This window comes from Urocitellus parryii, chromosome 14, assembly GCF_045843805.1.
Source record: "Urocitellus parryii isolate mUroPar1 chromosome 14, mUroPar1.hap1, whole genome shotgun sequence".
NCBI lineage: Eukaryota > Metazoa > Chordata > Mammalia > Rodentia > Sciuridae > Urocitellus > Urocitellus parryii.
The window spans coordinates 66250898-66276465 of NC_135544.1; the positions used below are offsets into that span (position 1 = coordinate 66250898).

General features: G+C 54.6%; 1 protein-coding gene across 1 annotated transcript in view; it reads right to left on the reverse strand.

The window, feature by feature from the left end:
- The window catches only part of Dlgap2 (DLG associated protein 2), a 243944-nt gene that overhangs the window by 93204 nt on the left and 125172 nt on the right, over window positions 1-25568 (reverse strand). Inside the window, exon 4 of the mRNA XM_077792488.1 lies at window positions 11779-12848. Within this exon, the coding sequence (XP_077648614.1) occupies window positions 11779-12848 (1070 nt within the window). The remainder of the gene's footprint in view (window positions 1-11778; window positions 12849-25568) is intronic.

Below are 25568 nucleotides of genomic sequence, written 5' to 3' on the forward strand. Positions count from 1 at the left end.
AGAACACAAGGGAACATGGGGGACACATCACAGCTGGTACCACGGAACACAAGAAAGAACTGGGGACACATCACAGCTGGTACCACGGAACACAAGGGAGCACAGGGGACACATCACAGCTGGTACCACGGAACACAAGTGAGCACTGGGGACACATCACAGCTGGTACCACGGAAAACAAGGGAACACGGGGGACACATCACAGCTGGTACCACGGAAAACAAGGGAACACGGGGGACACATCACAGCTGGTACCACGGAACACAAGGGAACACTGGGGACACATCACAGCTGGTACCACGGAACACAAGGGAGCACGGGAGACACACGACAGCTGGTACCACAGAAAAAAGGGAGCACAGGGGACACACGACAGCTGGTACCACGGAACACAAGGGAACACGGGGGACACACGACAGCTGGTACCACGGAAAAAAGTGAGCACAGGGGACACATCACAGCTGGTACCACGGAACACAAGGGAGCACGGGAGACACACGACATGTGGTACCACGGAAAAAAAGTGAGCACAGGGGACACATCACAGCTGGTACCACGGAACACAAGGGAACACGGGGGACACACGACAGCTGGTACCACGGAAAAAAAGTGAGCACAGGGGACACATCACAGCTGGTACCATGGAACACAAGGGAGCACGGGAGACACACGACAGCTGGTACCACGGAAAAAAAGTGAGCACAGGGGACACATCACAGCTGGTACCACGGAACACAAGGGAACACGGGGGACACATCACAGCTGGTACCACGGAACACAAGGGAACACGGGGGACACATCACAGCTGGTTCCATGGAACACAAGGGAACACAGGGGACACATCACAGCTGGTACCACGGAACACAAGGGAACACGGGGGACACATCACAGCTGGTCCACGGAACACAAGGGAACACGGGGGACACATCACAGCTGGTTCCATGGAACACAAGGGAACACAGGGGACACATCACAGCTGGTACCACAGAAAAAAGGGAGCACAGGGGACACACGACAGCTGGTACCACGGAAAAAAAGTGAGCACAGGGGACACATCACAGCTGGTACCACGGAACACAAGGGAACACGGGGGACATATCACAGCTGGTACCACGGAACACAAGGGAACACGGGTGACACATCACAGCTGGTCCACGGAACACAAGGGAACACGGGGGACACATCACAGCTGGTCCACGGAACACAAGGGAACACGGGGGACACATCACAGCTGGTTCCATGGAACACAAGGGAACACAGGGGACACATCACAGCTGGTACCACAGAAAAAAGGGAGCACAGGGGACACACGACAGCTGGTACCACGGAAAAAAAGTGAGCACAGGGGACACATCACAGCTGGTACCACGGAACACAAGGGAACACGGGGGACATATCACAGCTGGTACCACGGAACACAAGGGAACACGGGTGACACATCACAGCTGGTCCACGGAACACAAGGGAACACGGGGGACACATCACAGCTGGTACCACGGAACACAAGGGAACACGGGGGACACATCACAGCTGGTTCCATGGAACACAAGTGAGCACTGGGGACACATCACAGCTGGTACCACAGAACACAAGGGAACACGGGGGACACATCACAGCTGGTACCACGGAACACAAGGGAACACGGGGGACACATCACAGCTGGTTCCATGGAACACAAGAAAGCACTAGAGACACATCTGAGGTTGTACCACGGAACACAAGGGAGCACGGGGGACACATCACAGCTGGTACCACGGAACACAAGGGAGCACTGGGTACACATCACAGGTGGTACCACGGAACACAAGGGAGCACTGGGGGACACATCACAGCTGGTACCACGGAACAAAAGGGAACACGGGGGACACATCTCAGGTGGTACCACGGAACACAAGGGACGATTGGGGACACATCACAGTTGGTAACACGGAACACAAGGGAACACGGGGGACACATCACAGCTGGTACCACGGAACATAAGGGAACACGGGGGACACATCACAGCTGGTACCACGGAAAACAAGGGACCACAGGGGACACATCACAGGTGGCACCACGGAACACAAGGGAACACGGGGGACACATCACAGCTGGTACCACGGAACACAAGGGAGCACGGGGGAAACATCACAGCTGGTACGAGGGAACACAAGGGAACACGGGGGACACATCACAGCTGGTTCCACGGAACACAAGGGGACACGGGGGACACATCACAGCTGGTACCACGGAACACAAGGGAGCCCTGGGGACACATCACAGCTGGTACCACGGAACAAAAGGGAACACGGGGGATACATCACAGCTGGTACCACGGAACACAAGGAAGCACTAGGGACACATCACAGCTGGTACCACGGAACACAAGGGAGCACTGGGGACACATCACACATGGTACCTCGGAACACAAGGGAGCACAGGGGACACATCACAGCTGGTACCAGGGAACACAAGGGAGCACTGGGGACACGTCACAGGTGGTACCAGGGAACACAAGGGGACACGGGGGATACATCACAGCTGGTACCATGGAACACAAGGGAACACGGGGGACACATCACAGCTGGTTCCACGGAAAACAAGGGAACACGGGGGACACATCACAGTTGGTACCACGGAACACAAGGGACCATTGGGGACACATCACAGTTGGTAACATGGAACACAAGGGAACATGGGGGACACATCACAGGTGGTACCACAGGACACAAGGTAACACGGGGGCACATCACAGCTGGTACCACGGAAAACAAGGGAGCACTGGGGACACATCACAGCTGGTACCACGGAACACAAGGGAACACTGGGGGACACATCACAGCTGGTACCACGGAACACAAGGGAGCACTGGGGACACATCACAGCTGGTACCACGGAACACAAGGGAACACGGGGGACACATCACAGCTGGTACCACGGAACACAAGGGAGCACTGGGTACACATCACAGGTGGTACCACGGACCAAAAGGGAGCACTGGGGGACACATCACAGCTGGTACCACGGAACACAAGGGAACACGGGGGACACATCACAGCTGGTTCCACGGAACACAAGGGAGCACTGGGGACACTTCACAGCTGGTACCACGGAACACAAGGGAACATGGGGGACACATCACAGCTGGTACCACGGAACACAAGGGGACACTGGGGACACATCACAGCTGGTACCACAGAACACAAGGGAACACTGGGGACACATCACAGCTGGTACCACGGAACACAAGGGAACACGGGGGACACATCACAGCTGGTACCACAGAACACAATTGAATACTGGGGACACATCACACATTGTACCTCGGAACACAAGGGAGCACAGGGGACACATCACAGCTGGTACCACGGAACACAAGGGAGCACTGGGTACACATCACAGGTGGTACCACGGACCAAAAGGGAGCACTGGGGGACACATCACAGCTGGTACCGCGGAACACAAGGGAACATGGGGAACACATCACAGCTGGTACCACGGAACACAAGGGAACACAGGGGACACATCACAGCTGGTACCACGGAAAACAAGGGAACACAGGGGACACATCACAGGTGGCAACACGGAACACAAGGGAACACGGGGGGCACATCACAGCTGGTACCACGGAACACAAGGGAGCGCGGGGGACACATCACAGCTGGTACCACGGAACACAAGGGAGCACTGGGGACACATCACAGCTGGTACCACGGAACACAAGGGAACACGGGGGACACATCACAGCTGGTATCACGAAACACAAGGGAGCACTGGGGACACATCACAGGTGGTACCACGGAACACAAGGGAGCACAGGGGACACATCACAGCTGGTACCAGGGAACACAAGGGAGCACTGGGGACACATCACAGGTGGTACCAGGGAACACAAGGGGACACGGGGGATATATCACAGCTGGTACCACGGAACACAAGGGAACACGGGGGACACATCACAGCTGGTTCCACGGAAAACAAGGGAACACGGGGGACACATCACAGTTGGTACCACAGAACACAAGGGACCATTGGGGACACATCACAGTTGGTAACACGGAACACAACGAACACGGGGGACACATCACAGGTGGTACCACAGAACACAAGGGAACACGGGGGACACATCACAGCTGGTACCACGGAAAACAAGGGAGCACTGGGGACACATCACAGCTGGTACCACGGAACACAAGGGAACACGGGGGACACATCACAGCTGGTACCACAGAACACAAGGGAGCACTGGGGACACACGACAGCTGGTACCACGGAACACAAGGGAGCACTGGGGACACATCACAGCTGGTACCACGGAACACAAGGGAGCACGGGGGACACATCACAGCTGGTACCACGGAACACAAGGGAGCACTGGGGACACATCACAGCTGGTACCACTGATCACAAGGGAGCACTGGGGACACACGACAGCTGGTTCCACGGAACACAAGGGAACACGGGGGACACATCACAGCTGGTACCAGGGAACACAAGGGAGCACTGGGGTCACATCACAGGTTGTACCACAGAACACAAGGGATCACAGGGGACACATCACAGCTGGTACCACGGAACACAAGGGAGTACAGGGGACACATCACAGCTGGTATCACGGAACACAAGGGAACACGGGGGACACATCACAGCTGGTCCCACGGAACACAAAGCAATACTGGGGGATACATCACAGCTGGTACCACGGAACACAAGGGGACATGGGGGACACATCACAGCTGGTACCACAGAACACAAGGGGACACGGGGGACACATCACAGCTGGTACCACGGAACACAAGGGAACACTGGGGACACATCACAGCTGGTATCATGGAACACAAGGGAGCACTGGGGGACACATCACAGCTGGTACCACGGAACACAAGGGAGCACGGGGGACACATCACAGCTGGTACCACGGAACACAAGGGAGCACTGGGGACACATCACAGCTGGTACCACGGAACACAAGGGAGCACGGGGAACACATCACAACTGGTACCAAGGAACACAAGGGAGCACTGGGGACACATCACAGCTGGTACCACGGAACACAAGGGGACATGGGGGACACATCACAGCTGCTACCACGGAACACAAGGGAGCTCGGGGGATACATTACGCTGGTACCATGGAACAGAAGTGAGCACGGGGGACACATCACATCTGATACCACAGAACACAAGGGAGCACTGGGGACACATCACAGCTGGTACCACGGAACACAAGAGAGCACTAGGGACACATCACAGCTGTACCACGGAACACAAGGGAGCACTAGGGACACATCACAGGTGGTACCACGGAACACAAGGGAACACTAGGGACACATCACAGCTGGTACCAGGGAACACAAAGGAACACTGGGGACACATCACAGCTAGTACCACGGAACACAAGGTAGCATGGGGGACACATCTGAGGTTGTACCATGGAACACAAGGGAACACAGGGGACATATGAAGCTGGTTCCACGAACACAAGGGAGCACTGTGGACACATCACAGCTGGTACTATGGAACACAAGGGAGCACTAGGGACACATCACAGCTGGTACCACGGAACACAAGGGAACACTGGGGACACATCACAGGTGGCACCACGGAACACAAGGGAGCACTGGGGACACATCACAGCTGGTACCACGGAAAACAAGGCAACACAGGGGACACATCACAGGTGGCACCACGGAACACAAGGGAACATGGGGGACACATCACAGCTGGTACCACGGAACACAAGAGAGCACTGGGGGATACATCACAGCTGGTACCACAGATCACAAGGGAGCACTGGGGACACATCACAGCTGGTACCACGGAACACAAGGGAACACGGGGGACACATCACAGCTGGTACCACGGAACACAAGGGAGCACGGGGGACACATCACAGCTGGTACCACGGAACACAAGGGAGCACGGGGGACACATCACAGCTGGTACCACAGAACACAATGGAATACTGGGGACACATCACAGCTGCTACCACGGAACACAAGGGAGCACAGGGCACACATCACAGCTGGTACCATGGAACACAAGGGAGCACTGGGGGATACATCACAGCTGGTACCACGGAACACAAGGGAACACGGGGGACACATCACAGCTGGTTCCACGGAACACAAGGGAGCACTGGGGACACATCACAGCTGGTACCACGGAACACAAGGGAACACGGGGGACACATCACAGCTGGTACCTCGGAACACAAGGGCCACTGGGGGATACATCACAGGTGGCAACACGGAACACAAGGGAACACGGGGGACACATCACAGCTGGTTCCACGGAACACAAGGGAGCACTGGGGGACACATCACAGCTGGTACCACGGAACACAAGGGAACACTGGGGACACATCACAGTTGGTACCACGGAACACAAGGGAGCACAGGGGACACATCACAGCTGGTACCACGGAACACAAGGGAGCACAGGGGACACATCACAGCTGGTACCACGGAACACAAGTGAGCACTGGGGACACATCACAGCTGGTACCACGGAACACAAGTGAGCACTGGGGACACATCACAGCTGGTACCACGGAACACAAGGGAGCACAGGGGACACATCACAGCTGGTACCACGGAACACAAAGGAGCACTGGGGTGGTGGCAGGTGAGGACGAAAGCCATCAGCCCCTCCCCACCACTGCTGCCTGTCCTGTGGGTCCCTGGCACTGTAGGTTCTGGGCACCAAGGCTTAGGACGGGGCCCCTCTCTCTGCCCAGTGCCCATCACAGCTGGTTCCAACACAAAGAGCACCAGGGACTACTGTGAACAACTCTGTGCCAACAAATTGCAAAACCTGGAAGACGTTGATGGATCTGGCCACAAGTTAAAAAATTGAACCATGGGGCAGAAAACCTGAATTAGTCCAGCGACAGGATACTTGGGTGAACCAGCCGTGAACGTGTCCCAGCAGAGACCTTCGCTCCTAAATTCCACCAAACTTTTAAAGAAGGAATGCCCAGACCCTTCTAAACAACTGAACCAAGGCATTCAATGAGGCCAGCATGACCCTGAGGCCAGCACCAGACAGGGCATAGCCCTAGAGAGAACTACATGCCAACAGGGAGGACGCAGCGTGGCCGCAGACACCCCACAGCTACCAAAGAGCCCCTGGGGGAGGAGGAGATAAAGGCATTCAGCCAGGGAAGGGGACCAGACTCTCCCTGCTTGCAGCTGACCGGGTCCTCAGCAGAGGGAGACCTGACCACCAAGAGGTGGTAGGGGCTGGTAAGTGAGCTCAGCCAGGTGGCATGCAAACCCACCAACGTGGTCTTCACCAGGAGGAGCTCGCTGAGAGGGAAGCCACAGGGCCCAGGAACACCGGCCTCCATCAGGAAGATGATAAGACACGGAGGAAGAAGTTGGAGAGGACACAGAAGCGGAACGCACTCCCGTGTTGAGGGCAGGAAACTGGTCATGAGCATCCTACCCAGAGCAACCTACTGACTCAACGTGACTGCCATCAACAACCGCGGCATTCTCCAGGAAATGAGGGACATCCCAGGGTTCCTATGGAATCACCAGACCCCCCAACAGTCAAAGTCCTTGAGATCAATAACCCAGGCCCCCGATGTCCAGGCACACCTACTGCAGGACTGGGATAACCAAGACTGCAGGCGGCAGTCACAAACGCCTACAGGCAGTGGACAGAACCAAGGCCCGAGAATAACCCGGGATCTCTGGCAAACGTGCCAGAGGCAGACCCTGTGGGAAGACTGGCCTCCCGAGCAGGAGGACGGAAAGACCTTGTCTCTCCCCCTGCACAGAAATCAGCTCTGAGTGAACCAAAGCCTGAATGTAAGACCCCGAATGCCAAGACTACTAAACAGGGAAGGCACTTCCAAAATGGGTACAGGCAATGGTTTTTCTTCTTTTAAAAGACCCCAATAGCCCAGGCAACCAAAGCAATAACAGACAAATAGAAGCCGAGGAGCTTCTGCAGACTAGGAGACAGACTAAGGAATAGGAGGGAAGCTTTCCAGCTCACTGTCTGATGAGGGGTGAACACCAGAACAAGGGAGGAACTGAGAAAAGTGATCCTGTGGAGGGAAGGCGTCCCTCAATCAGACAGACAAGTGCCTGACAAAGTGCCCAGCACCGTCAGTCCTCAGGGAAATGCCAATCAAAACCACCGAGAGACGTCGCTGCTGTCCAAACAGTCCGACCGCAGACGCCGGAGGCGGGAGAGCGGCTCTGCACCCGTGTCTGCACCCATGTGGGACCTGGACCAGGCGCACTGGAGACCAGCCTGGAGGCTCCTCCGAGGCCCAGGAGTGGAGCCTCTTGGGGTCCACTGTCCCACTCCTGGCAGTGGCCAGCAAGGGCAGGCACAGACCACAGCGGGTGGCGGTCAGGGGGCCACACTGCAGAGGACGTGGAGGCCAACTGGGGCGAACAGAGGACAGGTGGGCCAGGGAACACGTCTCCCGGCCATGGACCTCTCTCCACTGAAGTGGAAGACGCAGACTCAGGAGCACTGTGAAGGGGCAGCCAGGCCACCCTTGCCCGTGGCCCTCGCTCACCTGTTTGGACCCACTGAGGTCAGGACTCTTCCTGGAGTGCAGCTGTGAGCGCCACACACCAAGGCAGGAGGCACGCGGGGCCGCTGCCAGCCCGAGCCTCAGCTCTCCACGAGGCCTAGCGGTGCTCACCACATCCGCGCACTAACACCCACTCTCCCCTCTCCTCCCTCTGGCCCACTCCCACAGGAGCCCCGCAGCCCAGGTCCTCCAGCTCCCTGTGTTCTGCGTGAGCCCAGATGCCTCTATCTTCCACCAGGAAGTTGCCTGTAATCAGCAGGGACCCACCCCGGACGGCATCCTTGACAACCAGTTCAGCCTAGCACTCGGACAAACGCAGCCCGAGGAGACGGAGCGTGATCTGTGCTGCGTCCTCATCAGTGTTGCCCAGAGAGCCTGCGTGACCTCCAGAGGACAATGAGAAGGGACAGTCCCTGGGCTGCCTCCAGAATGTGCCTGTTTTCCTTGAGAGGCGGAGAGGGGAGAGCTTGCTGCCGAGGGAGGCGACAGAGCGGTCCTGGAAGCCGCGTGGCCTCCTGGGGTGCCCCTACCCTCCTTGCTGCTGCAATGTCCCCCTGGCTGTGGCCCGTGTCATCCCAGCTGGGGTGGGAGGGAGGCTGGCGCCAGGCTAGGCCTGCTACGGGGGCACCAGAGTCTTCAGGGGGGAAGGGTGCGGGGGCCGTCCTCCCTGTCATGTGCAGGGCCACTTGATACCAGGGCTCTGCCACGGAGGCCTGCGTGCTCCCCGCGTGGCCTCTTCCCAGGGCCAGAGCAGATTCCTGTTCTATAAAAGACATGATGTTTGAAGCCTGGAACACGCATCTGTCTAAGTCATGGCTCCACCCGCCTGCCCTCCACCACAGGGGCACACAGCCAGCTGCTCTCAGGTGCCGTCCAGCTGCAGGGGGCAGTGGAGAGACCCAGAAGGTGGGGGGAAGATCGACACTGTTCCTCCCCTTGAAGCTCGTAGAAGACAGCTGAAAAATATGACTGACCCCTGTGAGAGATGGAGGGAGCATGGCAGAGGGAGCAGGAGGCCCACAGGCAGGTGGCCCAGCCAGGCCAGTGCAGAAAGCAGGGACTGCAGGCCCTGGGCAGGTCTCCACCCACCTACGGAACTGGACCTTGGACACCATGATCAGAGCCCAAGCAGCAGGGCCGAGGGGGCATGCTGCCTATGAAGTTCAAAAACCAAACCCTCCAGGGTGGGAAGAGAGGAAGAGAGGAGAAACCTGTGGACCGGGAGGTTCAGGAGGCCCCTCATCGCATCCCGGCTCAAACAAACTGGGAAGGAGAGGCTGGAGCTGGGGAAGGCCAGTGTGACCTAATGCGCAGAGCTACTGCCTTCAGTGTCTGCTCCTGCATCATGGCTGCGATTCACCATCTGACCTTGTCGTTCAGCGTGGACCTTTTAGGGACAAACATGGGAACGTCTGCTGCGGCAGTTGTGTGAGATGTGGGGTCTGCTTCAACTGATGGTGGCCACAGGGCCTGGGACCTTATGCTACCTGTGCCCTGGACGTGTGTGTGCCCCTTGCCTCTGCCACAGGATCACAAGGGTGGCCGGAGGGTGGAGGACAGCGTGGGCTGTGGGGGTAGCCGCAGGTAGACTTGAGAGCCCAGGACACTGCCGAGCAGGTGTGGCAGGGACGTGGACCCAGTGCAACGTCACTGTTGTGCCACCGACCCATCTACTGGTGCCTCAGGTTCAAGTGGGAAAAAAAACAAGAGCTTTGCTTCTGGACCCCGTTCTAGCCACCACGGTCCTTTAGATAAGCAGACGGGTCTCTACCCTTGGATACTATCGAGGCTGGCCAAGGATAATCAAAGCATAAGTCTCTCCCACTGCTATAAATAATGTTTTATGCAACAACCAATCTGTCTCTTTGCATAAATCTGCCATGCAAGCAACTGGGTACCTCCCCTCTCAGAACAGAGCCCCTGAGCCTGGCATGGGGAGGGCTTGCCAACTCGGCACTCCTGGACGGAGGCAGAGCTGTCCTTCTGTCCCATTAGGTGGCTGCCTGGTGACTTCACTGCAGTGAGCAGGGTGACTCCGTGCTAGGAGCATTTCCCTGAAACAGCGTTTGGCCGCTGCACCTGCTCTCAGGCAATAGAGGGGACCTGTGGTGACATGTATCAGCCTGATGCCAAGCCAGCGGCCTCTGAGCCCTGCATCCTCAGTGGAGCAGGCACCTCCAGGGCCCATCTGGCTTTCTTGGTGACAGCAGGGTGAGGAGAGGGAGGCGTCCCTGACGCACAGAGGTCTGCAGTGTGCAGCTCTCGCCAGCCGCTGTCTGCAGTTTGTTTTGCCTTTGTGAATTCATCTCATCAGCACCACAGAGACAGACTCCTTCCCACAGTCCGACCTCCTGCCTGGGGGCTCAGGGATGCCACTCCCAGGAGCAGGAGGTGGGCGTGAATGTCAGGCTTCTGCCAGGGGCGGCTCCCACACCCAGGGCTCCTGTGAAGGCAGATGTGCTTTTGCCGCTGTGTCCAAGGCCTCCAGCCCTGGGGGTCCCAAGGGAATGGCGATGGTGTGGAGGGGCTCCAGGGAGCAGCCGGGGGCCTCAGAGACCCCCAGAAGGGCCTGAGGTCACCTCTCTGCCACCTGTCAAAACTGATGCCATCCCGGCAGCACCGTGACGGCAGCCAGGATGGCGAGGAGCAGAGCCCAGGGCTGGGTGGGCTGAGGAGGCGTGGTCCTACTGACACAGGGAAGAGCCTCAGCCTCAGCAGAGTGGCCCATCCTGCCCCTGCAGCAAGGTGAACCAGGAGGGCACCAGCTAAGTGCAACGGGCGAGGCCCAGGACGAGCCCTCCTGGTCTCACCATGCCCGGGCCGAGAGCCACGAAGGTTGGCCACCAGCAGTGGGGCTGGGCATGGGACCCAAGACTCCAGGTGGACGGACAGGAGTTCCAGAGTGCCCTCACGGAGCGCAGCTGCAGTGTGTGCTCAGCTCTACACTCTACACAGGCAGAAAAGAGGAGCTGGCCGGTTCCCACAGAAACGGTGGATGTTGAGACCCGGAAGAGCTTGCCCCCCATCTGATCATTACCTGTTGTGTACCCGCATGGAGCTGCCCACTGCCTCCCACATCGCACAAATAATGTGTCAAAATAAAAACAGGCCAAGAGTAGGACCCAAGCTCCTGGCTCAGCCCACAATGGGTGGGTCCCGACCGTCTAACCGCACCTTCATGGGCTCTGCCCACTGAGAGCCACCAGCGCCGCCCTGGGCCAGGCGCTGGGGGGCCCTTACCTGGAGGTAGTGGCACTGCCGCGGGGGCGGCTTGATGTCCTGGTGCACCAGCGGCTTGTCCAGGTTCAGGGAGCTCTTGCGGTAGGCCTCCTTGGCCTGGCTCACGGTGAGCGTGGACCAGGAGCTCCGCTTCATGTACTTGGCGTCCGGCGTCAGGGCCAAGCCCTCACAGGCCGAGCACTTGACGTCGTTGTTGCTCTTGGACGTCTTCAGCGAGAGGTCCCCGAAGGGGCTCTGCAGGGCCTCGGGGTAGCAGTGGGGGAAGGGGTCCAGGTGGTGCCGGCTCACCACGCTGGGCGCCCGGTGCGTGCTGTCACTGTCCAGGTTGTCGTCCGAGCTCCACCAGCTGCTCGAGCCTGACTTGTGCTTGGCCTCGGGCTTCCGCTCCCTGCTGCGGCTCCGCTTGCCGTGCCTGGCATGGTGGCCGTGGTGGTGCTCGTCCGCCCGGCCGTCGCCCTTGGTGCCGTCCGCGTGGTTCTTGGAAGAGCCCTCCAGGGAGTGCGACTTGGTGAAGAGCTTCTGCACCGAGTGCACCAGGTGCCGGATCCGGCCCGGGCTCTCGCTGCGCTGCTCCGCGGCCGTCGAGGCCCTCTGGTACTGCAGCGTGTGGAAGCCGTCCCTGTGCAGGGGCAGCTGCTTCTCGAACTGGTCCAGGAGGTTGGCGGGGATGCGGTTGATCTTGGCGCCCAGGTGGGGCATGGCGCAGTCGTCCCTGGTGTCGTAGTGGGAGCTGTAGTGCATCCTGGGAAAGGTGCTGCTGGACACGTGGTCGCCCAGCACCATGGGCATCATCATGCACTCGGAGTGCACGGAGCTCCGCGGAGAGCAGCGGTGGTGGTCCATGGGGCAGCTCTCGGCCGGGCTGAGCAGGTAGGGCTGCCGCGTGTCCGGCCCGTGGCGGAGGTGGTCCAGCGGGTGCTCGCAGTCGGCAGGGGGCGCCACGCCACAGGTGTGGCCTGCACATAGCGGCGGCGGGTTCCGGCTTCCAGACAAGCCTTTCATGTTCCTGGGAGCCGGGGAGTACCGTTCTTCATTGAAGTGCTGCGTCGGGGACCACGAGTACTGCTGGTCTGTGGGCAAAAGAGAGACGTCATTTAATGCTCGAAGGGAACCCCACAAGTCCCCTGTAGAAGCCCCAGCCTCCAGCACATGCCACTCTTCCTAACAGTCACTGTCCTCCGAGCTCCAACATTCCAGTGGACCAGCACCAGTTCCGACTGACCGCTGCAAAGTGAGGGATACCGAAAGGGACCCTGATGTTCCCGAGAGGTGTCTGTAGTGACATGTTTAAGGTCTAGCAGGTTCACTGGTCTCTCAAACCACAGGTTTTGAGTTATTAAATAATAACAATTTGGGGAGAAGCTGTATTTCCATTTTGCATTGGGGTGTTTTCGTTCAGCTTGGACAATAACAAGTGGTATAGTTAGTAAGTTAATGTGTCACACACTGGTGTATCCGTTGTGAGGTTGTGGGCTCAGTGCCACGTGCCCACTGGGCAGGTAGCAATGCAGGGGCTCTCTCAACCCCTGTGCTGTGTGGGGACTGGGTTGTGGAGAGGGACGGCCTGGCTGGGGACCAGCTTGCCTCCACCTGGACATCCAGCTCTTGCGGGAGACTGGTGGGGGGTGTTGCTGCATCCCTTCAGGCCTGTCCTGGAAAGCAGCCCCCACCTGTCCTCCCGTTGGACAAGCGTCCTGGGTCCCTCCTGTGTGGTTGACTGCCTGTGGAGGGAGAGATCTAAACGGGCTCACCAGGGGTTTTTCTATTTCAGATGTGTTTTGAACTGAGAATAACCCTCCGTGAAGTAAAGAGTGGTTTGATCCTGGGGCACCACCAGTCCAGTGTGGGAGCCTCCTGGAGAGTCCCTGGACAGCTCCGGCCATCCAGCCCACTTCCAAGGGTGAAGGGCCAGAGCCAGAGGGGCCTCTGTGATGGACTGCTCTCCAGTTGCAGGGTAGGACTGAGCCCCGGATGGGGAGCTGTGTCCTGGGCATGGCCACAGTGCCCATCTGCCACTGCATATGATGGTAATCCTGGTTACTGTCACCCTCTGGACCCGTTGGAAAAGTTCAGGGTCTGTGACCCTAATGGGCCTGGATTCTGGGCTCCTGCAGAAGGCTGACTCCCTCTGCCCTACTGTCCACTGTCTTCTCTCAGTCCCAGGGTGGACCTTGCCTCCCTGTGGCAGCCAGTGGAAATACAGGAAGTGCAGGCTCCAAGCTCATTGCTGGGGGAGAACAGGTGCTAGCATGTGGCCCAGGGATGGAGCCTGGGCAGGGTCTGCTGACCCCAACCCATCACCCATAAGAATGGGGTCTGTCCTTGGGGAGAGTGGAGGCAAGGTGGTACCCCTGACCCAGTGCCTTGTCTCTCTCCAGGACTCTGTGCCACCCTCCTGAGGGCAGAGGTGTGCCCCTTGTGCCCAGGCTCTCCAGCAGAGCCAGGTTCTCTGGCTGCTGCCCTGGCCTCTCAGTCCTCCTCCTACCCCACCCGGTTCTCACCTACCTGCCCACCTCCCTCATTAGTGGCCTTGTCCCAGGACCACTGTGCCTGCCTCCTGATGGCTCTTGCCGGACACGCTTCCCCGTCTGTCCTCAGACTCCAACCAGCACTCTGCTCTAGCGGCCCAGCTTTCCAGGGGGTCCTGCCCCCCATCCCAGCTCAGGGGCTCTGGAAAGCCAGCTCCCCACAACCCGGCCTGTGGGCCACAACCAAGGGTGCCCAATGGCTGCCTGGCCTCTGCTGCTCCCACCCAGACCCTGCAAGGCGTGTGCCCCAGGCATGGAGCTGCTTGCCACTCCTCAAAGTCACTCTGTGAGTTCTTTCCCCTCTCTCCCCAGGCTGGAAGCTCTCTCTGCTAGTTCTCAAAGAAGGCTGCAGACAACCTGCTGCCTGCTGCCCTTGAGGCTGAGGCCCAGGCAGGGACGAGAAAGGGTCTTGGTCACATGAGAGACAGAAACTCCAGGGGTCCTCCTTCGGACCTGGGCTCCATCACCTAACTCACACCCCCTCACCTGCTCCTCTGCAAGGGCTCCATCCCAGCCTGGGATAATCCCGCTGTCAGCCACACACACATGGACACGGGAAAGGAAAAGGAACGCGGTCGGTTTCTCTCCGCGGCTCTGCCCTGATGCTCGGGGCAGCCTCTGCAGGGAAGCATCCTCACCTCAGAGAAACCTGTGCTGGGTGGCCAGTCCCAGACCTGGCCTAAACAGGTCCCTGCCTCAAGTCCCAGGACTGCACGTGTCCAGCCAGCTCAGAGCCGTAATGTGTGACAAGGAAGAGGATTGTGTCCCAGGCACAGGACGACCCAGCAGAGAAGCACCCAGCACTTCTGCAGGAATCCCCAGGGCCCTGCGGCGTGTCAGCTGCCGCTCGTGTCCGCCCTTGGAGCCTGCACCTGTCACAGTGAATGCCCCGGCGGGGGTGCCTCACCTGTGACTCCAAGGGCTGCCTGTGACGTAGCGGAGGCGCCCTCTGGCCTCACGGTCAGCCTGACCACAGCCCTGCTTCACATGACGAGGAACACTCAGGATGTATTATCCTTAACGTAATTAAGGGCAAGATCCAAAGGAAACTCAACATTCAACCGATAAATAGCAGAACTGTGTTCTGTGATCCAGACTTAACAGCAGCCCCAATTGTCTTCCTATTATGTTTTGCTTTATTTTTCCATTAACATGCAATTTAATACGATTCTAATCTTCCTTCCTATTGAAAAGCAAGCTCATTATGGCTGCACACACATATCCTGCCTCTGCCTAATGTTTAGCCTCGAAGCTACATGATGCATGTGGCTACATAAAAGAAGAGTATGAAAGATAAGAATCTAACTGAAATGAATTAAATTGATTATGCAACATGTTGATAACCGTCTCATTTTCTCTCTATAAGATTGAATTTCCTGATATATGTGTGGAAACTTCTATATTATCTGTCAAAAAAATCACAGTAACACAAACAAGATAATTAGGCACTGTAAATAACGGCAATACCAAAAAGTATAATGAGGATTTGTGCTGTAGGACGTTTTATAAGTCTACACAACACATAATAAATACTTAGGGGCTGATAATTTCTCTTTTTTTTTTTTGAAAACAAGGTAACATACAAAACGTGGAAAGTGTCTTAGTTCCCTAATTCCTAGCTATCCACACCATTTTTGTTATTAAGAGAAAACAGCAATTATAGTTGCTACTTATTAACATACAACTGTCTCCCCGAGTTCAAAATAGAACATAAATACACGCACTAGGGCCGACCCATCCTAAAGAGCGTGCTGCTAGCGTGGGTGTGAGCCTCCAAACCAAGGCTAGCGGCGTGGTGCCCACTGTGAGTGGGAGTGTGCTGCAGCTTCCCTGGCCGTGTGGACTGTCTACACGGCCCTCAAGTGCACACCCCCAACACGCAGCAGCTGGGGAGCGGAGGCTGAAGGGGTGGTGGGGCGATCCCCCCCCATTCCCCCCCCCCCCACTAAACTTACCACCAGGCCTGCAGCTGGACTGTGGAGACTTACGAGGTGGCCCCGCTGGCACTGGAAACACACCGACCCTCTGTCTCTCTGCCATCCTCGTCCCCGCCCATGCTGTTGTCCCTTCCCCTGTCCCCCAGATGACACCTGCTCAGTGGACTTCTCTTAGGACTCCTGGGGTGTGCAGCCCCCACCCCCCGTGAGGCCAGGAAAGGTGGTAGTGACAGCTGCACTGTCCTGGCCTGCGTTTACCTGTGCAGGTGACCAGTGCCACCTCCACATGCCAGAACCCACCCGAAGCCCTGCTAATGAAGCTGCTTCCCAGAGGCTCCGGAGGCTGAGGCAGGAGGAACACAAGTTCAAAGCCAGCCTCAGCAACTTAGCCAGGCCCTAAGCAACTTAGTGAGTCCCTGTCTCTAAATAAAAAAAAAAAACATGAAAAGGGCTGAGGATGTGGCTCAGTGGTTAAGTGGCTCTGGGTTCCATCCCCAAGACCAAAAGAAAACAAAAACTTCTGTAAATACGTAACACAAAAGTACAAAATCCGATTTCTGATATAAACATTGCTGGAAGAAATTTGTAAGAGTCTAGATAAATGGAAGGATACTGCAAATTCAAGGATGCCAGATTTCATGTTGAAGATGAAAAATTTCTGAGATTGATTCAGATTCTACACAATCACTATCAAATCCCATCTGACTACTTTGCAGAAATTAAAAAGCTAATGTTAAAGTTCATATGGGTAGAAAAAGAAAACCAAGCCTGAAGCTAGCAGAAGGAAATAAATTATAAAGATTAGTAATAAAGGAACAGTGGAGGGAAACAGCAAAACGCAAACTAGATTCTCTAAAACAATCAACAGAACAGAAAGACCTTCAGCTTGAGTGAAAAGACCCGAATTCTCAAAATCAGAAAGAAAAAAAAAACTTAATGACTTCAAACTAACAAAAGGAATTATAAGAGAATACTATGCACTTGGTGTATGGCAACAAATTAGATAAACTAGATGGACTGGACAAATTCACACAAACACACAGATTACTTCAAGTACAAATAGAAAATCTCAACAGAGCAAAAATCAAAGATACTGAGTCAACAATAAAGGTCTCTCAGCAAAGAAAAGTCCAGGACGAGGAGGCCTTGTGGGTGAATTCTACCCACATCTATAGAAGATTAATATCAATCCTCACACTCTTCCAAATACAGAAGAGGAGGGACCCTTTCAATCCTAATCCAAAGCAACCTACAGAATATTCAGTGCCATTCCTATAATTGTATCAGGGTCAAAATTAACTCTGGTATCAAAGCCAGAGCACAAGGAAAGAGAACTACACACTCCTCCTTTATGAGCCTAGATGTAAAAATCCTCAAGGAAACACTCGAAAACCCAGTTGAGCATCATATTAAAGTAATTATATGCTGTGGCTAATTGCAGGAGTGCACAGGTGGTTTAAAATAGGAAGATCCATCAATGCAATACATCCTACTAACAGAACATGTCACCATTTCAGTTGGCACAGAAAAAGACATTTGACAAAATATGTCATCCTTGTGTGATTAAAAACGGTGAAAACCGGGAACAGCAGGGTGCTTCCTCGCACAGTAATGGGTGTTTATGAAAACCTACAGCTAGCACCATTCTCAAGAGTGAAAGGCTGAAGACTCTCCCCTGAGAATGGGAGAGGTCAGGACATTGGCTCTTACCACTTCCACTCAACATGGTAGTAGAGTGTTTCTAGCCAGAGCAACTAGACAAGAAAAGAAAGCAACCTGTTAGGGAGAAGTAGAGCTGTCTCTGTTCACAGAAGATCTTATGTATAGAAGTTCCCAAAGAATCCCCAAGAAAGCTACCACTATATCTGATAAAAAAATTCAGCAAAGTTCATGGACAAGATCAAAAAATGAATATCAGCTGTGCTTCTATACACTGGCAATGAATAATCCAAAAGGAAATGAAGACGACAATTCTGCCTATAATCACATCTAAATAAATCAGACACCTGGGATCACATTTACCCAAGGAGGTGGTACATTGCAAGCTAAAAACATTATTGAAAGAAATTAAGACCCCCCAAAAGGAAAGATGTCCCATGTGCATGGATTGAAAGACTTACTAATGTCAAGATGAGAGTATTTTCCAAAGCAACCTACAGAATATTCAGTGCCATTCCTATAAAAATTCAGTCTAGATTTTTCGTAGAAGTGGAAAAGCCAATCCTCAGTTCCTATGGAAATACAAGGGGCCCCAAGAAGGAGAGTTGAGGGCTCACTTCTGGATCCCCAGCTTACTGCACAGGTCACCGAGTGGGGCTCTGGCCGCAGGGTACACACCAGAGCCGAGGGAGGGCCCAGGGGCCCTCTGCAGTGAGGCTCCTCAGAGAGAGTGGTGTCCTTCTACTGATTCTGTCGGGAGTGCAGGATCTGCACGTGTGAAGGAACACATTTAAATGCCCTGTCTCTTGCTGTCTGCAGGAATGAACTCAGAATGGACCCAGGACCTAGAGAGTAAGGGCTAAAAGTACAAAGCTGTTTGAACAAAGCCCAGGTGTATTTCTTTCTGTTGACTAGGCAACGTCCGAGCCACGGGGCAGAGCCCTGCTGGACCCTTCAGCTGCTGAGCACCAGGAAGAGCTCTGCTTGGATCCAGGCAGTGGTGTCACAGCACCAGCTGTGCCCAGCTGAGGGACGGTGGTGAGTGGTCAGACCCTAGGGTGTCCAGCACATCCATACAGAATGTTCTCTGGGTTACACTGGACACTCTGTGACTGGACACTCAAGACACTCCTTTTGGGGACATCCTCCCTGTGACATTTCCCAAATAAGTAAATGAGTTCAGAGGTGAAGGACATGGCCAAGGTCAGCAGTCCCCGGGAATAGGGCAGGGCACCAGGACTGGTCAGAGGACCACTGTCCTCTCCACATGGGGGTCTCCGACAGTAACTTGAGCCTCTGTCACTCAACTCTGTTGATGGGCCCATCAATCCCAAGTCCAGCTGTAGCAGGTGTGACCGCAGGAGTGACCGCAGGAGTGACCGCAGGCTTCAGCACCCCTGCGTGCTCCTCCCAGTGCACTCCTGATGCGGTGTGGTCATCCACCTCAGCAGGCCCCTCCCAGGGTCTCTTCAGAGGAAAGTGGAGGCGCCCAGGAGGGAGGGTCCACATGGGAGGACCTCAGTGTCCAGTCCTGTCGCGGGCATGGGTGTGCGTCCACCCTGTGTGAGGCAAGGCGAGGCTCTGTGTTCCAGCATAGTTGTTCATCCACTGCACCCTTCAGGGGAGCACCCGTGTCTCAGAGTGGGGGAAACCTGTCCCTGGGGAAGGGGTGGCCTCCGCAGACACACACACACACACACACACACACACACACACACACACACCCTCATTCTAGCCGTTTATCTTGGTTCCTTGACCAGCAGGTTCAATACCAAGACCAATAATTTGCAATAGACACAAATTGCTTTTTTAAAAGAAATTCTGTACTGATTGCATGTACACCCAAACTGTAATTTAAAAGGAGAGTCGCACACAGATGCCTTTTAGCAGTTCAGTAAAAATAGGACGTGCAGTGCGAGATCTGAACTCAGGTGTTCAACTCTTCTGCTGTCTCAGAATTTTATTTTATTTTCAGTTACGCAGTACTGTGAGTGCATTTGCAAATTAATTGCACTTAATTAACAAATGACATCTATTTATGGGCTCAATAAATAGCTTTTATGGGGATCTTTATTGCAACATTCACAAACAATGGCTTCGAAAGCACATGAAAATTGCTATCGGTTGTAAGCCTAATCCCATTATTCTGAGGCCACAAGGTCTGAGCTTACCCTTTGCACTAGAAAATCGACTTTGTGAAATGCAACTTTGGCTTCACAAAAGTAATTACAATTGCTTTCCAAATGCTTTTCTACTTGAATTCCCTTTGTTACAAATGGAGTCTCCTTGATTTAAACTAATCTCTTTTTATGTAGTTTTTGATTATCTTATGTTGGTGCCTTGACAGAAGTGCCGGCCATGATTCCCAGTGTGTTTACCAGAATCCAGCCTCGGGGGACGCTGGCTGGAGGGAGTCCACTTTTGAGAATGGTTTCATAAGCAAATATGACTTGGAAATGGGACTCACAGGGGTGTTTAAGGAGGCGTTGACGGCTTTCTTCTTTCTTTGTGAACTTGAAAGCTCTAAGCAAGCTGAGCTGACTTTAGACACTCTCCTGCCGTCCCCTGAAAGCAGCCAGACAGTCCCTGACTGTCCACAGGTGCACAGCGCAACTCCAGCAGCAGCGGCTTCCCTCGCCAAAGCCAGAGACAACCCAGGCCCTGGTGTGGACTTGTGCACAGAGTTCAGCTCTTTTCACCAGTGACGGACAGAATGTTTTACAGGGACACGTCTTTCAGGGGATATCTCACTGGGCAGCTGTAGGTCAGAATGACCTTCCTGGAGGTGACTGGGGTGGAGGGTGTGGAGAGGGCACCCGTGTGTGCCCTGGGCCCTGTGAAGGCGCAGGGCTCCACCACAGAGGGCGGCCCCCCATGGTGCCCTGCACCTCGCCGTGGTCGCTGTTCCCACCGGAGAGACCTACTTGGGAGTCAGACTCCTTGAACGTGTTCTAAGACTTTCGAAGGTGACTGCACCTCGTCCACACCACCCAGTGGAGTCTGAGCCCAGGTATTTTCATCAGCCAGCCACCTTTTCCACCACCTGACCCAGAGTAAAAAATACCTCACACGTTTCTCTGAATCAACAGACACATTAAAATTAGGATGTGCCACAGGGTCATGCAGTAAACTACAAATCTCCTGTTACTTGAGGGTTTTGATAAACTAGGGGACCTTCTGGGAAATAGGTCAGGCAAAATCTCAGAAGGGGTAACAAGGAGCTTTTGGCCAGGTCGGTGGGGTCCAGCTCCACTGAGGAGCTCTGAAGCAAGGGCTGCTCCAGGTGGGACTGGAGACAGATCTGAGGTTGTTGTGTGTCTCCACTGACATGCTCAGAAAGGGCTTCCTCAGGACTGCAGACCAGAAGGCAGGGTACACTGTTAAAGATCATTTACATGTTTCATAGAGCAGAGAAAGAGGGTGGGCGTGGCGTGGGGCAAGGCCCTGCAGGCTCAGTCCCCGCAGCCAGCACAGCGGGAAACGTGAAGTCCAGTTAGCTGCCCAGCAGGCTCAAGAGCTGGCCAGCATACTTTATATATAAACTGAGATATGAAAAATTGTGGTATCCATGTGTTATAAGAATTGTAATGCCAAAAAAAGTGAAGTACATGTATAATGGCATGAATTGGTGTGAGCATACTCTATATACAAAGATACGAAAAATTGTACTCTATATGTGTAATAAGAATTGTAATGCATTCCGCTGTCCTGTATTTAAAAAAAAATAAAATCAGGAAAACTAAAAAAAAAAAAAAAAAGCTGGCCATAAAGTGCAACTTCACAAAGAGTGGTTTTCCTCCGAGAGGGTATTACACACAGAAAGGGAAAGGTGCACCCAGAGCGTGAAGGTCTTAGACACAAAGATTCATGGAAACAAGAAACTCAACTCCTTTGAAAAAATTGGCAGGTAGAACAGAAGTGATTTCTTGGACATGAAATAAAAATTGCAAATATGTGAAAAAACTTACCCTGTTAAACCATAAAGCTACAGGAATAAGATGAGTCATATCTAACAGAAGTCTAGATACGTCTACCAAAGCATTTCACCTGGAAATTTATCCTAGAAAATAATACAACAAGAACAGCGCACGGTCCGTGGAGCCTGAGCCTCCAGAGACAGTCGCGCTTGGCCAGGGGCCCGGGTTTGGGGGATGGGGGACTTGGGTGTGTCAGCATCACAGGTGAGCAAGACCCAGACTCTAGTACACCAAGGGAAGTGGATAGCATGACCTGAGGGCTTTGTGGGTTTCAACATTTATTCAACCCAGAAATTTGGAATAAATGTTCTAGGTGAGCGTGCTAAGAATGGAGCTTTTATTCTGATGACGTACTTCACACAACTAGAAAAGCAATCATGAAATTCATTTGGAAAAATAAGAGGCCAGAATAGCCAAAGCCATCCTCAGTGAGAAGAGGGAAGCAGGAGGCATCACAGAGCCAGGTCTTAAACCGTACTACAGAGCCACAGTGATAAAAATGGCATGGTATAGGCACCAAGAGAGACATGAAAGGCAAGGTTACAGAGTAGACGACACAGAGCAGGCCCACATCAACACAGTTGGCTCATGCTAGAGAAAGACGGTCTCTCCACAAATGGTGCTGGAGAACTGGAAATCCACAGGCAGCAGAATGAAACTGACCCCTGTCTCTCACCCTGCACAAAACTCAACTCAATGTGGATCAAGGACCCAAGAATTAGACCAGAGACCCTCCGCCTAACAGAAGAAACTGTAGGCCCAATTCTTAGCCAAGTCAGCTTCGGAACTAGCTTCCTTAACAAGATCCCCTAAAGCAAGAAGTAAAATCAAGAATCAATAAATGGGATGGAATCAAACTGAAAAGCCTCTTCACAGCCAAGGAAACAAAGAACATGGAGAGAGAGCCCACAGAATGGAAGGAAATCCTTGTCAACTGAACTCAGAAAAACTTAACACACAGAGAAAAACTTAATCACAAATAACCCAATCAACAAGTGGGCAAAGGAAAGGAACTGAACAGGTACTTCACAGAAGAAATATGAATGATCAAAAAATATATGAAAAAATGTCAATCATCTCTAGCAATGAGAGAAATGCAAATTAAAACTACACTGAGATTTCATCCCACTCCAGTCAGAATGGCAATGATGGAGAATGCAAGTAATAATAAATGATGGTGAGGATGTGGGTGGAAGCGTACATTCACACTGCTGGTGGGACTGCAAATTTGTGCCAGTGCTCTGGAAAGCAGTGTGGAGATTCCTCAGAAAACTTGGAATGGAACCACCATTTGGTTATTTCATTCCTTGGTTTACACCCAAAGACTTAAAATCAGCACACTACAGTGACACAGCCACATCAATGTTTATAGCAGCACAATTCACTATAGCTAAGCTTTGGAACCAACCTAGGTAACCTTAAACAGATAAATGAATAAAGAAAATGTGATACACACACACACACACACACACACATATGCGCGCGCACACGCACACAGTAGAGTATTACTCAGCCATAAAGAAGGATGAAATTTTGGCATTTCTCTGGTAAATGGATGGAACTGAAGAACATCATACTAAGTGAAATAAGCCAATCCTCCCAAATCAAAGGTCAAATGTTCTCTCTGATATGTGGATGCTGACTCACAATAAGTGGGGTGCAGGAGGGAAGAGTAGAAGTTCATTGGATTAGACAAGGGAAATGAAGGGAAGGGAGTGGACAGGAGTAGGAAAGACAGTGGAGTGAGTCGGATGTAGCTTCCTATGCTCATCTGTGAATGGCAGTGTAACTCCCCATCACGTCCAGCCACAGGAATGGGACGCTAGCTGGAATAAGTCATACCCCACTACCCCACGTATGCATAACATGTCGAGATACACTCGACTCTCACATCTAGAAAGAACTAATAGAAAAGAAAAAAGTCAAAAGAAAACATTTAGAAAAAACAGAGGATAGAGTTTTGCATCCGATGAATCCTGTCTGGAAACGGAACGTCCCTGACCCTGGGACTTGGCCTGCTGGCTCCTGAGGACCCCACTCTGCTGCTGGTGCTCACAGCGGCCGAGCCCCCGAGGACGCCCCCGTGCACCCTGATGGCGGAGTTGTACACCCCTCCTGAGGTCTTAGGCTGAGCAGCAGCATGGGAAGCTCACAGTGTCTGCTCAAGAGCAAATATCTGCCAGACGCTTCCTGTTGAACCAGCTCAGCTGCTGTTATTTTTCATGCTTGCCACACGGGCACTGGCCAGAGCATGAGCCCTCACACCCCAGCTTGGATTCCGGAACCTTCCTGCGGTGGGACCATGTCACACCAAACCCACCTCCCCCCCCCCCCCCCCCGTGCCTGTGCCCCTCCTCCCCACACCCCACCCTCTGGGCTCTCCCCCGCCTCCTCACCCCGAGGGCGCAGAGCCCCCGTGACTCAGAGAGCGTACCACCAGGACATGCTCCCCAGCTCTGTGCCTGTGAGGAGAACCCGGTGCCAGCAGAGCTCCACATGGCCCAGGGCAGGGCAGGGGAGGTGGCCAAGCCCCTGCTGTGGCGGGGGCCCAGGGTCCAGGGAGTCAGCAGCACCCTCATTCCCAGCTCAGAGCCCTGGCTGCAGGTGTGGGCGGGGCCCGGGCTCTGCCTCCCCAGGGTCCTGCCTCGGGGTAGAACTGCGCTGGGGAGCCCTGGGCTGGGAGTCTAGCCGAGTGCTTCCAAAGCCACTGCTAACCCACCCCGTGTTAGCTTCATAGGCGTGGGGGGCACCCTCCCTCCTGCCTGCTCCCCGGCTTGGCACCCCACCTGGGCACCCCACCTGGGCACCCCACCTGCGATGCCCAGGAGGAGCAGGTCTCCAGGTGGAAGAGGGTGCATGGACCCAGAGGTGGGGCTGCAGGTTTGAGAGGGCTGAGGGCTGCGGTGCCCCAGGGCCCAGGAGGCTGCACTCTGCAGACCAGAGGCCTTTTCTGTCAGCAGGAGGTGGGTGCCTGGGAAGGGAGCGGACCTTCAGAGGGCAAGGCCCCTGCAGAAGGGTCCTTCCCCACAGAGCGAGGCTGGGCCAGGCAGGGGCTCCCTGCTGGTGTGAGGCTCACACTGCTGGCCTCCGGAGGCAGGATGCTCCGAGCAGGGCTTCACACTCCCCCGGCTCCCAGGTGTCCGGGGCTAGGGTTTGAACTCCAGCTCCAGGGCTGCTTGTGGATTCCCATTCTTTCCTCTCTCAGGAAAGGTGAACGGCCCGGTCAGTGCACCCTGTGGAGGTCTCTGGGACACAGCAGCCACCGGCCACGGCCCTGCTCCAGCCTGTACGAGGGGCAGGTGGCCTTCTGCAGGCACAGCACCCTGGGGCTGAGGCTTGGCCTGGTCAGGTCGGACCTCTGGCCCTGTCCCTCCTTTCAGGCCCCGTCAAGCCTAGGCAGTGCTCTGAGCTGGGTGGTGAGGCCAGGCGGGGTGGGTACTGGAGAGACTGGGTAGCGCTGGTGAAGGGAGGAAAGGACATGTTGTAAAACTGCCCAGACCCTGACGCACCCAGGAGCTCTGTGCCCGGCCGGGGTCTCGGGGGCTCAGTGGGATCTGAGTCCGGGAGCCCCAGGTCTTTCAGAGGCCACTTCTGCTCACCTGCAGCAGGTCCCCTCCTGGGGGCCGGGGGCTTTGGGCCTACCTGCCTGCCTGCCCTGTCAGCAGTGGGTTGCGGGACGAGCTGATTAC